The 16,246-nt window shown below is 40.1% G+C and overlaps 1 protein-coding gene across 3 annotated transcripts in view; it reads left to right on the plus strand.

Moving 5' to 3' along the window:
* COL4A2 (collagen type IV alpha 2 chain) overlaps positions 1–16,246 on the plus strand; it is a 130,194-nt gene that overhangs the window by 34,967 nt on the left and 78,981 nt on the right. For all 3 annotated transcript variants that reach the window (XM_015851419.2, XM_015851420.2, XM_015851421.2), the window contains exon 4: positions 3,397–3,477. In XM_015851419.2, the coding sequence (XP_015706905.2) occupies positions 3,397–3,477 (81 nt within the window). The remainder of the gene's footprint in view (positions 1–3,396; positions 3,478–16,246) is intronic.

The following is a 16,246-nucleotide window of genomic DNA, read 5'->3' on the forward strand; positions in this document are numbered from 1 at the left end:
TGCTGTAGGAGATAGTGAGCTTAATTTCTGCCAGGGTGAAGTGAGAGACTGCAGAGGTCTGGGACTCTATGTAGATAGCAGACTTCAGATGTAACTGGTAGAGATGCTATGATGTTTTCTAATTAAATATACACCTAATAATACTTTCTTGGCTAATTAACACACTCTTGTTACTGGTAGTATTAATTCGCAATTATATCGCTGCAAGAAACACTGAGCTACAATTCTGTTGCTTATTGTTATTAGTAATATTCATAAACAGTTACACTACTATGAATATCTCTTACAAAGAAACCGTTGCTAATTGATTTTTCCTCATTAATCCTAATTTTGTTTGAATCGAATTCCAAGCTGCTGTTTCTTTCACTTGCTGTAATCTGAGCAATTCTAACACTGCAGATTTCAATTATGTAGATGAGACATGAAGCCTTATATCCAGAGGCTGCCTGTTCTCCCCACTGCCCAAACACACTGTTGTGGCACAACAGATCAAAACAAGCATGTCTCTGTATCACTGTTGGTGTAAAATTCCTAGAAATGTATTTTTCCTTGGGAAATAAACACTTTTATGGTACTTTACAGCTATGTATCCCATGTCTAACTTGTAAACTTGGCTGATATACTTGCATTTTATTTCCCTTTGTCTCAGTTATGCACTCATGTGTAGAGTTCATTTTGTCGAGGTTTTACAAGGATCTTTAAAAGATCTATGTTTAAACTTTAAAAGTCTGAAACTATAAAACTTGATACTATAACTTCCCAGTAATGTCAGACTGAATGAATGTGCCATGGTCTGCTTTTGAGAAATTACATACATGCATAGATAATAAAGCAGAAAATGCTACATGTGACTGAAAGCTCCCAGAGACCTACCACTAGCCATCAGAAGTAGAAACTGAGCAATATGGAGAACCCAAGTATCATTCAGAATAGCGACATTATCACTGATATGAAATGTTTTCCATGTATGTTCCCTATCTTTGAAGAAGTCTTCCTGACATTTCATCATCTTTAGAATATATGTGCACTAAAGGACAGAAAATGAGAAGAAGAAAAAACAAAACCTCCTAAGGTTGTGGAAGCAAACAATTGTGTCCCCATGTTAGCTGCTGGTATTTTTAAAACACTCAGATTTAAAGGTTGGATGATGGTAGTACGCAAACAATAGGTCTTGAACTTCTTCCAGTCAAAATAATATTAGCAGTCTCCAGGTTTTTTTACAAGTGGACAACTGTCTTGCCATAGTTTTCTCCTTAGCAACAGTTTACCAAATTTGGAGTCACTATGCTAATTAAACAAACAAAAAATCCTTATTGTTCTCCTTGCTGTTTTCTCAGCAGGCACAATTGAAGTATCTCGTGATTTAATTACTGCATCTGTCAGTTTGTTACTGCAGTTTGTAAGGCTACAATGTGTTGTTATTTACAGTTTCATTTCTCTAAAATGTTGGGATTAATTCTGATGAGTGACTGCACCACAACTCATTACATTGGTCTCCATGCAGACGTGCATCCTGCAGAGGTGTAGGTTCAAGCAGGCGTTACATTCACATGGCTTCCATAGAAACAAATAGAACTATTCTTCACTTCTGAAAAGGCAGGGGGGAGAAACTCTGAAATTAAAGGTCCTGAGAGAGAGATGTACATTTCATCTGCAAAAAGGAATACAGACATAATAAGCTTGTAACCATCCAGTCATTTAGTTAAAATGGACCAACCTGAACAAGTTGTTAGAGTTTATGAAATGGTCTGGGCTTATTATTTCCTCTAAATAATAGTCTAAACAGAAAGCAGAGTTCAGAACATGACGTAGGGAACTGTTACCTCTGTGAAATCATTTCCTGAATCCAACACCTAACCTCTAAATAGCTCGGGGCATGGTTTCAGTTCTGTGGGCTTGTTTTTGCAGCATGGAATGCCTACTTGTTTCATTAAAAGTAAATACAAAACCGAAACAAAAGTATTTAAATATGTAGAATGAGTTAGAATACAGACAGGAACCCTCTCATGACAAGCGTGTTGGTTTATCTGGGAAACTCTGCATTGCTGTTGCTGTAAGTTTAAGAGCTTGTTGCATAAATACCATCAAAGGAAGGCTTAAGCAATATCTGCCAGATACCTGCTTCATACCTGTTACTTATTTGGCTCTCAGAGTGGAATCTAAAGCCTGGAGCTGTGTTTTGAGGATCTTGATAGTGTAAAGGGAGAAGTGAATACTTGAGAAATCAGCCCCACATGAAGAATGCCAAGCATGGCAGTGCTGGTCCCTCTCTCTGCTTCAGGTCCTTGACCCAGAACTAGAAGCAGGAGTGGCAGTATTACAGCCTTTGTGAGCCACAGCATGGCAGCTCAGAGCACCTGCCTTGTTTTGGAGGCTTCTTTCTACCAGTGGCAGCAGCACTGAATGAGGGATTTTGGCTCCAGAACATCTTTCCTGTATCACCAGACTTCGATCTTTACTTCTTCAAACTCTTCATTAGTGATGGGGAATCATATTTTCCCTTTCTCAGCTTGTTTAAGAAGCTGCTATGGGGCACTTTCAGGGGTTCAAGACTTGTGGTGGGCCACAGGTCTTCTTAGTATTCCTAATCCTTAATAAGTGATTACAGTTTTAAAAGTTACACCACAGCATGCACAGCATCTCTCCTGTTTACATTTCTGAACAAGGGTAACTGTGGCTGCTACTCTTGGTGTGCTAGGTGGAGCTGGGATGCCCTGTGGAGTCCTCCCAGGGGTTGTGCAAATATTGTGATCAGCACATTTGCAGCCCACGACAAGATGGCTATTTGCGAGTAGTACAGATATACCTGCAGCTAACTCTTGGGTTAGGTCTGAATTCTAGGTCACTGTGGTTGGCTACTAGCAAGTTTTGGGTGTCTCTGGAATAGAGAGCCATGAAAAGGAGAGGGCAGAAGCTTGGCTTATGATTTTGAGCATGATATCTATGTCTTCTTTTATGACCACCCATAAATATTGTAAAATATAGCAGGGATTTAGAGCATGCATAGAAGGATGTGCTGCATTGTGACTTAGGACATAGTCCATGTCCCTGAATAATCCAAACAGCTGTTCTTCTGTGACATGATATGTGTTGCACGTGTCAAAGAGATAGGTGAGATATCGCTCAGCATGGAGCTGCAGCATTTTGAAAATGTGGAAGGAAATTAATAGAGTGACATTATATCTCTTGATCCTCATCTCCAAGAAGTGGAAATCCTCTGGCTGCTGCTTCTGAGTGCAGCTTTAAGAGGTCTCACCAGGCAGTCATAGATCCATAGATCATAGTCATCTAATCCAGGTCTTTGGATTGAATCTACTAATTAACATTTATTGTATTGTGCCAGATATTGCAGTTGATACCAACTCATTTTTGTCTTTTGTGTGTTCTGGTTTGCAGGGTGGAAAGAGTTACACAGGACCATGTGGAGGAAGAGACTGCAGTGGAGGATGTCAGTGTTTCCCTGAAAAAGGAGCCCGCGTAAGTAACCCTTTTTCCTATGTAAAGTTTTCCATGCCATCAGCCCAATGCCACTTGCTATAGGTCAATTTGCATCAGAGCGCTGAGAATATTCGATTTGTGGGTTGTGTCTTTTTCAGGAAAAAGTTACTGTTGTTGCATCTTACTTCTTTGAGAGCATGTAGACTTGAAAAAAAGAAATATATATATATATATACTTTGTTATGAAGTATAACAGATTCTTCTTCTAAAACTACAGGTCAAGAGACCTCACAGAGCTAAATGGTTGTAAACAAAATCACTCAGTAATTTTCTTGAAGTCTTACATATGAAATTGTATCGGATGAAAAGATACCTCATACAGGTGGTTTCCATTAAATGGAAAGCAGGTCTGCAAGGCCTGAAATTTCTACTGGAAGGAAACTGCCTGGGACTTCCTGCATTGGGTTGTTTCTGGTACTCTTTTCTTTTAGGGAACAAAGATGAGAGTCGGAGGATGGGAGATGTGGTAAAGGCAATGAGCCACCTGCCCATAAAGCTCTGAGCAGTTGGGCAGTTCTTTTGTGGCTCAGAGCTCTGGCTGGCAGGCTCCTTTTGTACACCATGGTCTTTTGCAGCTGAGACAGTGACTCAGCCTTTTCCATCCACCCATCCCTAAGAATAGGCCAGGCAAGAGATGTGGCAGATCATGTGCTTTCTGCTATCACTCTTACTTTCTTCCATGCAGCAGGCTGTCAGTTCCCATTCCCATCGCATTCCTCAAGCTTGACTCCACGTCTGAGTGGGGGAAGAGATGGTAGCAAAGTCACTGTGTAGGTGGAAAGCAAGGAACACTCTTGTTTACTGCATGTCCTGATGTCTCTGTGGAAGTCAGATGATCCCAGGGTTACCATGTCATGAGCCCTGCAATTGTTATACTCCCTTTCCCTGACCACGGTCTGCTCATGATCTGCTTCCCATTGCAGTAACCTAATGACAAACTGACGACACTGAGGTCAAACAAATCAGTCCCCCGAGGCGCAGCTTCTGCAGGGGCTCTCTCCAGCTGTTATTGCCCTTCCCTGATCATTCATCACATGAAGCTTAGCAGATGCCTCCTGCAACTTCCCTCCAAGGGCACTGAAAGCCAACTGTTGCTGTGTGAAATGGCTTTAAGCATGATACTGCTATGCTTCTCTTCAGCGGGATTTTTGTTGTTGATCTAAGGTAAAGCATGGACCTCCTAGTTCTCCACTAACATTCATGAAAATTATCATCTGTTGAAAAACTACAGACTTCTGTGACGAAAACACTTTTCTCCTTTCTTTTGACTGTGAATAACCCTTAATTTCAAGTTGCTATGTCTGCAGGAAAAGAGAAGTAGCTAAACAAAAGCAATTGCATAGGTTAGAAAAGCCAAAAATGTGAAGCTATCAAAGCAGAGAATCACCCAAGTGCTACAGAAATTTAGTTGCTTCATATCTAGGTTAGGAGACAAAGGCATACTTTGTGTACTCACTCTCTGCTCTCACTCTCACTTATGTCAGGGAAGCAAGTAATCCCACTGACTAAACACACTGATTAAATGGACACTGAAAAGGGGAAAAAGAGGATGTTATAAAACATTGATTACATTTTTCATTGAGTACGTTTTGTGGTTAGTGGTGGAAATTGTGGAGGATTACTGGGGAAAGTGATTTAAAGGCTTCAAAAATTGTATTTAAATTCTCTGCAACTATATACCTCATTCTGAGTCAGCATACTGTGCGTGTATTTTGTGTCTGCTTGTCTCCTCAGATGTCACAGCCTTGGTGAAACATCTGGTTTAAGAAACAAGAGTGGCCTTTAGAGACTAGTCAAATTTGGCATAGCTTCTGGTCTCATGCTCAGTCCTCAATGGGAATATTTATTTTCACAGAACCTCTGTATAATCTGGCACGACACACGTTTTATGTTTGAGGTGACTCATTACATGCACAATAGACATATTGCATGTTTGTACTTGTAAGAGTGCCTGAAGCAGCCTACTGGAGCCTGCTTGTTTGTTGACTCTGTGTCAGGTACAGCACAGCTGTCACTTGCAGGGTGTCTGGAATTCAGGTAGAAGTAGTGTTGCAAGAGCCAGCGGCCAAAGGCAATACCATCACCTTGCCATACAGTGTAAGTAAGTGCACATTCTTCTCATAGCACATCTCTCAAAACCAGGCAAACAAAAGCACTTCCTTCAGCTTTCTGCTGCTGAATGCTTATGAGAAACCGTTGAATGAAGTAAATTTACTGGAGTGGTAAATACTATTGCAAAATATGGCAGTGGAAAAGGTCTGAGGAAAACTCTCTTTTTATTCATATATGGTTCTGCTTCATTTTCTGCCTTTGGTTCAGTTACAATCTTAAGGTACAGCATTTAGATAAAGATGTTTTTCCTTATTGTCTTAATCCAATTGCACTGTTTTTAACTAAGTGCTTTGTTACTGAAATATGCTCAGTGCTATCTTCTTGAGGCTCTGTGCTAGAGGTACAGAGGCACTGTCTTTCCAGATGTGTGAGGATTCAGCCAGACTCTGGTGATGTGTGCCAGGTCTCCAGATGCATGATGGCTGGAAGCCCTATCATCTGCACCAGTTTTGGTTTGAAATTAACAACTCTATATGTGAAGGCACAGAGAAGTTGAATCATGTATCAGGCTGGCATTTTCTAGGGACAAAAGGCCATCTAACACAAGTCAGTGCACCCAACAGTTCTGCCAGAAAAGTTACAATATTCCTGTATATGATTTTTACTATTTCCAGCCTTTTTTGGCTGAGCTTGGCCATGAAGCTTTCTCTGGGCTCCCAGATGGAGCCCGGTGAAATCCATTGGGTATGTGAAAATGAAATGACAGAAGCTTGACCTACTTGCTGCAGTGATTAGGAGCCTCTGCAGCAAGGCAAATGGAGTAGCTAATGTGCAAGCTTCCACCTCTCATATGAGCTGGGAGCTTGGGTATGGCACTTTCTGCCTCATTCCCATGAGGAAAACAGATATGATTCAGACCTTCAGAGAATCACAGAACATCACAAGTGATGGCCACTCTGCAATTCACAGCTCAGAGAAGTCTCTAAAGGCATGTCTTCCCAAGGCCACACATGATTCCCTTGAAGTTGCCGCCTTCTGCTTTGCTTTTGAGTTGATGCCTCCAGAGCAAAAAGAAGAAAGAGAACTTCTTCCATAAGATGTTATTTTTTCTACTGTCTATTGACACCCTAGTCTTTGTTCCTGTTCACAGCAGAAACCTAGTTCAAACCTAGGTGTGTAATTACTGTTAGCTGGATACAAATATCCAGTCTTCAAAGGTCTGATCATACCTTATGGCCAGCTGCACAGTCATCCGGCCATTCTTGCAGCTGGCAAATCCCTCAGCAGAGATGTATTGAGAATCCAACTTCATACGTATATACCTTGTTATATATATATATACCTTGTGCTAAAGGTGTGTATATACACACATTTAAAGTATGTTAAAACATGAATGCACTTAAGTAGGAAATAACTCCTTTCAGTACAATGGTCAACTGTTTGACCTGTTGAAGTTCATAATCACCCTCAGTTCATAATCAGCCTAGAGGGCTTTGTAGAAAGTCAAAATGAATAGCAATATTTTTGATCTTTCTGTAGGGAAAATGCACTCTATAGAAATCTAGCTTTGTGCTTTCAGTCTGAAGCAAGTGTCAAGCACTGAGTGTGCTGTTGGTTTTGCAGGGGATTGGAATAATGGTAACTGAAATGAAAGGAGAGCTTCGTGTTCCCATGAAGGCCACTTTATGGGAATGCCAAAACATTTCTTTTTAATCAGGACTAATTCACTAAATGAAATTTAATTCACTAAAGCTCCTTTATAGATATTTGTTGTATTGCTTTTACTAACGCAATGGCCAAGGTTACGTTATTATTTGTACACATATAATCATTCCTTTCTGCTTTTGAGTGCTGTACAATTGTGAAATCCAGTGTCTGATCTTAACTTACAAGCATTTTCCATACAAGCTTAAATCTTAACACATGGACTACATCAAGCAGATGTTTTCTTCTGTAGTTAAATGAAGTCAACAAAATGCAACACTTAAATATTCTAAACTCACTTCCATTCTTATACCCTTAGGGAAACGGTTAAAACCAGTAAAATAATTTTATTAACTGTTAATGTATTTTGAACTTAACAATAAACCATGTTCTCAGGTGGCATAATGGCAGTAGCTCCTTGGTAACTCATGGTTAGTGTAAGTTGATATATCTGATGAAATCTGATATTTTACCCTTTTTTAATAAGAATGTGAGAAGTTTCTTCCCATTGTCTACCCTTAGTACATCTAGCCCATGACTCTGTCCATAACAGTGATGGTAGAATGTTCTATTTAGGGAGAGCTCATCTTTCTGCTGTCCATTCCCTTGTAACCAAAATCATACTGTTAGAGGTGTGACGTATTTCTCTATTTCTTTAGTATTCATGTTTCTCCCTAAATTGATCTAGTCCTTTTCTGGAGCTGCTGTGTGTCTTTATAACCTCCTGTGCCAATTAGTTCACTAATCAAATAAAATGAAATTACTGCCCAGCCTCTTCTAAGCCAGTTTCCCTCTAGTTTCATCAAGCACACCCTAATTCTAGTACTTTAAGTTTGGGAAAGGAACAGTTCTGCATTTACTTTGCTTCCTGCTTCCAGAATTATGTAAACCTCAATAATTTCCCCTCTGCACTTTCTTTTGTCCTAAAAGGAAGAGTCCCAGCCTCCTTAAAAGGCAGCACTCCAACCCCTCATCCCTTTATTCTTTTCTCTCTTGTCTGTGAGAATGTGCAGTGGTATGAGTGCACCAAGGTCTTCCTTAGCAGCAAAATGACACTGTGTTTTCTTTTCCATACACTCCTGAGACTTGCCAGTACTGAAGTTTAACTGCCCCCCCCCCCCAGTTTGGTGAAGTCCTTCTGGATCCCCCCATCACCAGCATGGCATCTGACAACTTGATATCAGCTAGTATCATCTACAGACTTGTATGTTTCACAGTTCAGACCCAGTTGCATCTCCATGTAGAAATGTGACTACCAAGCACTATTCCTTTCTTCTTATCTCTTAGACTATGGTCCATAAAAGCAACTCTCTCCCAAGCCTAGAGGCATTTATTTTAGAATGTGTTGGAGAATAATGTTTTCAGAGCCATATTGAAAATCCAATTACATTATGGTTATTGGGTCCTTCTTTACCATGCATATCCTTGTGCTCAGATACAGTGTTCTTTATGGCCAATGACTGCATAGCCAAGCAAGGAAGTCAGACAACCTGGCCCACAGTTCCCATTCTCTCCTCTTGAGTCTGTTTTTCACATGGAAGTTGAGTGGCACCAACCATGACTGTTTGCTGTGCTGTTTCCACACCTTAGTCAGCAACTCTGCAGTTTCACACTGAGTTTCTTCAAAAGCCTCATGTGAATGTCACCACTCCTGCTCACTTACTAAGGTCTGCCTTATCTATTTTATCTTCTGCTTTGTCTATATTTACGTGAAAGTAATCTGGCTCAAAGAACAGCTTGAATTCCAGACTATCTCAAACGCCTTCAGCATTGAAGACCTTTGCAAAGGTTTCCCTGAGTTCTGCTGTGGTCTTGCTGTCCCCAAGTGCTTCTTTTAGGCCTTTGGCATATTGTGATATCCTTACTTCTGTTTATGGCTTCTTGCTTTGCTTTTTACTATCAGCTTGATGATATTCTGCAAACTGTTGGCATGCTTTTTCAGACATCCCAATTGCCAGTTACGCTTGATCTGTTTTTTATGAGCTTTCTTATTCATTTGAGCAATTTTTAAAACATTAACCTTTTTCCCTGCAAAACCCCCTGTAGCATTTTTACGAGCTGTGCAGGGGTTTTATTGAACTGCTTTATTTTCTTTTTGATATGTGAAACAGTTTACCAGGATTTTTAATACGGTGTTTTTGAAAAGCCTCCAGGTTACTTTAAGCTTCCTGCCTTTTGGATTGCTTTTATAGGTTTTTACTATTTGTCTGATTTTTATGTATTTCCCCTTCTTGAAACTGAATATCTGTGTGATGCATTTGCTTGGCTTGCTCCATCTGACTATGTTATGAAGTTAAAGTTGTGTTGTGAAGCTATTACAGTGCATTCTCCCACTAGTACCTCTTGAACCAGGTCCTGTGCACTCAAGACTAGATCCAGAGAGGCATTGTTTCTTGTGGTTTCCAGGACTCAAGAATGACTGTGTCCAAATATTTTATCTGTTTGTCTCCTCTGAATGAGGTGTTGTGTCTGACTGCATGTGGGTAAGTGAAATAGCCAGTATTACTGACCTAGTTTTCCAACTTCTCTAATTTCTTAGAATACCTCATGATTGTTGTCTTTAACAGGGAGTCCCAAATGTAAACAAAGCACTGGTTTTCTGTTATTTCCCCCTACAGGAATTCCCTCCTTTGTCCCCTGTTATTTTTTCTGTTACACTTCATATTGGCCTTCACATCCTGTGCCATTGCTCTGTCTGTACCTTGTCTCTCGTCATTCTAGTAAAGCTGACAGCCTAGCAACTCAGTATGCCACTGATTATTCACCTCCCACCAGCCTGAGATGCCTCCTGCAACAGAATTGTCATAATTTCCTACTCCTATTTTTTACATCTCTAACATTGCTACAGAATCACAGAATTACAAAACACTTGGGCTGGAAGTAAGGAGCATCCAGTTCCAACCCAATGTGGTAGTCAGGGTTCCACCTAGTCTAGATGAGGCTGCCCAGGGCCCCATCCAACATGGCCTTGAACACCTCCAGGAATGGGGACCCACAGCTTCTCTGAACAACCCAATACCTCTCCAGCCTCCAAGCAATGAATTTTCCCCTATTATCTAATCAAAATCTCCCTTAGTTTGATTTAAAACCTTCCACCTTTGTCCTATCATTGCCTGCCCAAGTAAAAAAAGTCATTCTCCATTTTTTTATAAGCCCCTTTAAGTACCAAGAGGGAAGCACTTAAAGATTTTACCTATTATCTATTCCAGGTGCCAGTCAAGTGGCATTGTGAATAGTGTTATTTACCTTCCCTATTTATTATTTTTATTGTATTTATTTCCTTCCTTTTCAGGAATCTACTGAGCATCAGCTGTGTTTCTCTCTCAAGTTTCTTGAATCCAGGACAGACCATGCCTGTCAGTCTTTCCCCTGTTTCTAGTTTAACTATTTCTCTGTGACATTTCTGACTCTCAGTAACAGCAGCTGTGTTCCATTCTGTCGGAAGGCCAGCTTATTCCCCTTGTGCTTCTTGCTTTTGTTTTAGTTTGCCCATACATCAGTCCTCCACAGAGTAGCCCTGCATTAATCCCATAGGACATCATGACCACCAGTTCTTCCATTTTTACCACCACAAATACCAAACTGGACATCTCATAGGTTCTGCAAACTTAACACAACACACCTTGTTCTTTCTGTGCAACAGATTGAGTGGTCCCTGCTCTGTTGTGCAGCTTTTGCCCTCATCCCAACCTTAAAATATGTTAGCACTTGAAAACTTATATTACTATAACTTCCCATTTGAGTGGTATTACTCTGTTTTTTCTCTGCTCTACTCATATCAAGCTAAGTAACAACATAGAAGATCTGGCCTTGATGAGATGTGTCTAGGAATTGTGAGGAGAAGAAAAGCTGACCTAAGCCTCAGTACACAGCCTGATAGAGATTTCTGAGCCCATGCAAGTTCCACTGCCTTTGGATAAAGGAACCACCTTGCCAGTTCATACACTGCTCAAACATCCTCAGGAAGCCACTTAACAATCATTTAAGGAAGCCACTTAACAATCAATTACCCAAACATGTACCCACCACTAATGGAAGCCCTAGTGATCATGCAATGCATGCGATACTCACCATGCTTACATGCCTTGCAATGGCCTACCCTTGCTTGTCTTTCTCTTTTTTATCTTACTTTCCCTAATTATTTGGAAAGCGTCCTGCTTGCTGTTCAGTTTTTTCGTTCATGCAAAGCATTGGTGAGCTCAGTCATGCATCATCAAAAGTATTGTCAGGTTCTGTGCCTGAGTGATGTGCTACCTTTATGTGGTATCACAAAAACAAAAGATACTTCAAGATATCATATTGCTTCGTAGGCCATGAGCTTTCTATCTATCTCTGACAGCTCTTAGAAAGGGGCGCTGTCTCAAAAAGAAGGTATTTACAGTGGTGGTGGATTTAAGTGCAAAATACTGGTAGTGCTAATAAGCATTATGCATTGACAGGAAGATACCTTTAATTATTCTAACACTTCATTCAAGTCTGGTATGCTGTTTTGGGATTTAATTTTTTTTTTTAGGCTATTCAATACATTAGCGGAGAGCAGCATATCTGTGACTGGGAAAGGAAGGCAAAAGGAGTGCAATCTTAAAAAGGCATTTAATAGCATGAACCTACATTTTGCTTTCAGTTGCAGAAATACAGTTCCCTTTTACATACACGTTTGAGGGTACGGTTTCAAATGCATGCTTTTGTTTATGTTTATACTTGCCAAACACTGCCTTATAAGGTCTTAACGGCATACACAAGTCCTTAAATACTTGACACGGTTCCATAGGCATCTAAACTTTGAGTTTAAGGCTTAATTACAGGAGCTGTTAGCAGTGTATAGGCTCATAATCTTGAGTTAGATAGCAGAGGCAGGCAGGCAGGATACAGGTTTGCTTGATATAGCATCATTTTAGTCAGTCTGAAAGTTAATGCTCGATGACTGCATGTTTTATTTAATGAAAATTGCTTAATCTAGATTACAGTGACTATCAATCAAGCACTGTAGCTAAGTACTCATGTTTGTTGTTATTCACTATTCTTTCGTACATTTGTCCTGACATTTTTTGACAGAAATATGCATGTTCCCTCTTCTTTTTTAACTCTGTTTGTACAAGTTTAATCAACATCAGAGATCTTAGTGAACTGGTGTATGGAGGTTAGGTAACTTTCCCATGAGCAAGAAGCAATGAATCCTCTCTATATGTGTTCTACAAAAATCTACGATTTCAGAAAACTCAGTGAATGGCTTCCTAAATAGCAGTTTCAAACAAACAAGCAAACAAAAAGAAAAGTATAGAAGAAAAAGCAGAGCATTTTCATACATATAGAAAAACAATTAAATCATATCTACATTTGTAAATGTTCAGAATATTTGTTGAAAAGTTAAATAAATCTGAAATCTCCTAAATAAATATATGTGCACATCAACAAAAGATTATTTTTATTTCCATTTTACTCTTTTATTGTGTGGAGCATTCTGGTTCAGCCAGATATGAAACGTCTTTTGCTTCAGCAAAGACAATTCTGAAAGCAGAATCCCCCCAAAACCTTAGTACAAGAGCAGAAGAATGGTACTTGACTGAAATGCTCTCTAAAGTTTGTATCCAGTTTCTTTACTTCCTTGGGCTGCTTCATCTGCTTCCCCATATTCATTGCATTTTCTCCAGCAAAGTACTATAGTACAGATAATGCACTTCTTCTCCAAAACCTGTTGACCTACATTAGTGCAGATACTTCTACAAACTTGTCCTGAAAACCTTTGCAAGTTCAGCTGTTGTGACAAGAGAACAAAGCAGCAGCGTTGGACAAAGCTCAAGAATTAATATCATCAATCAAAGTGAATACCAAGGTTGCAGTTCAAACAAAACTGTGACTAAAGTAAATTGGCTGAATTAACTCTATTTGTAATGCAGGTTGAGCTCTTGTATTTGAAATGACACAACCTGATGCCTTTTGCATTAGCTATATATCCCCTTGATTTGTGGGCTTGTTACAGCCAAGTAAGAAAACAAATCTTACAGTGGTTTGATAAGATATTCCACTGATATTTTAGGAATTTGCTTTGAGGGCAGCATTTTTAAGAGTGAATTTGGCCGTGTGCATATCACAAACTTGAGTGAGAAGTGGAGAACCAAAGCAAGACAAAGCACACTAAAGAATCTAGAAACATTGTCCAGGAGGTAAAACAAAACTTTAGATTTAACTTTAGAATACATAACTGCAGGAATGAAATAATAGAAAGGAAACTTTTAAATGTTAGCTGTCTGGCTGGAGATGTATCGTAGAAAACTAACGCGGTGACAATAGCTGAAACCGGAATGAAAAGCCTTTGGTTGCTATTCACAATAATTTTTATTGATATTTTTGTTTATTTTTCACATAGGAATCACACTTCATTATGGAGGTGAAATGCAGTGTCTGGATTGTGCTGTCCATTTAGTTAGACTTTTAGGCTTCAATTTCTGGTGCACCAAATGCACAAAAAGACTTTTCAACAAGTTCTGGCACTTACTGATAGCAGTAGTTGAAAGAACGTGCAGGCTGTGGATGATAGCCTTGCTCTGCAACGAGGTAGTCCGCATAGTCCTCCAAGGAAGATAATCCAGGCCATTTTGTAGTGCTTAAATTGCACTCTAGAGAGTGTGAATGGTTTCTCATGACATGTATCCAAGGCTTTACAAGTTTCTCAGATAGTGCTCGTTTCTATTTTCTGCATTTTTGTCACAAGGGAGCAAGTACCACTGACCTATTTTCCTTTTGTCTTATTCGGTAAGTACCAAACTATTAATGGAATCCTTTGAGTCTGACCTGGACAGATCAGGAATGTGGGAATAGACAGGCTGTCATCATGTAAAGCTTCTGTCTAGGCTGACAGAGCTCATTCTCAGCATTTCCTTAATGACACTTCAGAGAAGAAATGTTCCTTGTTTACCTCAGTTTGTATGTAAGGATTCTGAAGGCTTTTCAAGTGTCATCACATAATGAGCAGAGCTGTAGAAGTATATGTAAGTGCTCCCATTACATTGATCCGTAAAAGGATGATGAGTATTAAAATACCTTAAAATTAGATACTTTGCTTTTCTCCATCCAGAGTACAGTCTAATATGGATTTGGATACATCCTCATTATTCCCTTTTTATATAAATATTATTTTTTCCCATCTAAACTACCTCTTGCTTTAGGCTGTTTCCCAGTTTCTAGATCCTCTCTATTTCTCTATTATTTTATGGCCTTTCTGTCGTCTGCTCCCAGAACTGTCCCTACCTTACTCTAAATTATCCATAACATCATTTCCTGTGCCATTTCACCACCCTTTTCATATTAAAAGCTTCCCATAAAGCACTTTTATTCTTTGTAGCCCGGAAGAGGAATGAAGTAAGTCAGTTCTATGAGATGAACGCTTCCCTCCAGAACACAGAGTGCAATGGGCAAAAACTCGAACACAGGAAATTCCATGCAAACATGAGAAATAACTTCTTTACTGTGGGAGTTACAGAGCAATGGAGCAGGCTGCCTAGATATGTTGGGGAGTCTCATTCTCTGGAGATATTCAAGACCTACCTGGACACTTTCCTGTGCTACCTGCTCTAGGGAACCTGCCTTAGCAGGGGGGTTGGACTCAATGATCTCCAGAGCTCCTTTCCAACCCTTCTGGTTCTGTGACTGCGTGGTCCTCACTGCTGGCTGTGTTTGCCTTTGGGAGGATGTAAGTTCTTTGGGGCAGGAACTACTTGCATTTATCTCTGTGCACAGTTCCAAGAGCATTGTTAGCACTCTTGTATTAATAAAAGAGGTAGCACACCATGGAGCACTGTGATAGTTTCCTTCAAGTAGATGAGAGCTCCAGCAAAAAAAAGGCCCAACGGCACTGCACCATTTTGTGGCTGTTGGACCCATATATATCTTCATAACTGATATTTAGTGAGGGCATGCGCCTGACATGCTGTTTTATGGTTAGAACACATTCTCCAAAGTAACTACTTCAGCTCCTGGACTGCATTGCTACTGCAGCATTTCTCAGCTCTGTAAGACAGACTTCTTACACACTTACTTCTGGCACACTTGTACAGCTTAACACTGCCTTGCACTATTTTCCACAGCTTTTATTTCATTAGAATCGTAGAATCATTAAAGTTGGAAAAAACCACTAAGATCATCTAGGCCAATTGTCAGCATGTCACCACCATACCCAGTAAACTATGTCCTCGTGTTCGCTTTATATTTGCTGTGGACTTTGCATGGGGAAAAGAAGGACAGGTAAGCAGGCAAGCACTGTGGTGTCCCTTCAAAGGTAAGCAGTGGCTGAAGAGAAGTCCATTTGTTTTCCCTTCTGTCACTAAACCCAATGACAGGGTTTGAACTCTGCTAACTCACACTTGGTCCTTCCAGCATGGTGCATGACACACTGTGTGGCCACAGCTGAATGCAGCCGCTTGGGGTCTGCTGAACCACAGCTCTCTGTGCAAGCCCTCCCTCTCTCTCAGCTGGCTTACTTCTTTCAAACAGTTGCAGAGTTGGTTTTGCTAAATGACATAAGGTTGCAATAAATCAAGCGAGAAGTCTTGTGTTGTGCTTCCTACTGTATGGGAGAGGTCCATGTGGTTTAATTGCTTCCTCAAAGCTTCAGATATATGTGTATAAAATCTCTGAAGTCATGTGCAACTGCCAAGATCCTATGGTGTGGTTTGAAAAATTCATGCAGTGAACTCTCAGACAGTGCAGATGTGCTATGAAATGTAAATGTAAAGTGAAAGAAGCCAGCTTATCCAGTTAAATAATGTTAAAATTAGAGCAGTTGATTCAGAGAAAGAGATTGCTCAGCAGAAAGAAGTGAGAAAGAAAGCTTTCTCAAGTGGGGAGGGATAGAGTCATTTGTCTTCGGAGGGGATGGGAGGAAAACATTAAGATCCATGGGAAGACAGCAGAGCAGCCTGAGGAGAGCAAACACATCTAAGAAAACCACATGGTGAACTGTAAAAGCAATTGAAAAATGTCATCACATTTTCAA

Source organism: Coturnix japonica, chromosome 1 (assembly GCF_054131305.1).
Source record: "Coturnix japonica strain WE chromosome 1, WE-NBRP24, whole genome shotgun sequence".
Taxonomy (NCBI): Eukaryota; Metazoa; Chordata; class Aves; order Galliformes; family Phasianidae; genus Coturnix; species Coturnix japonica.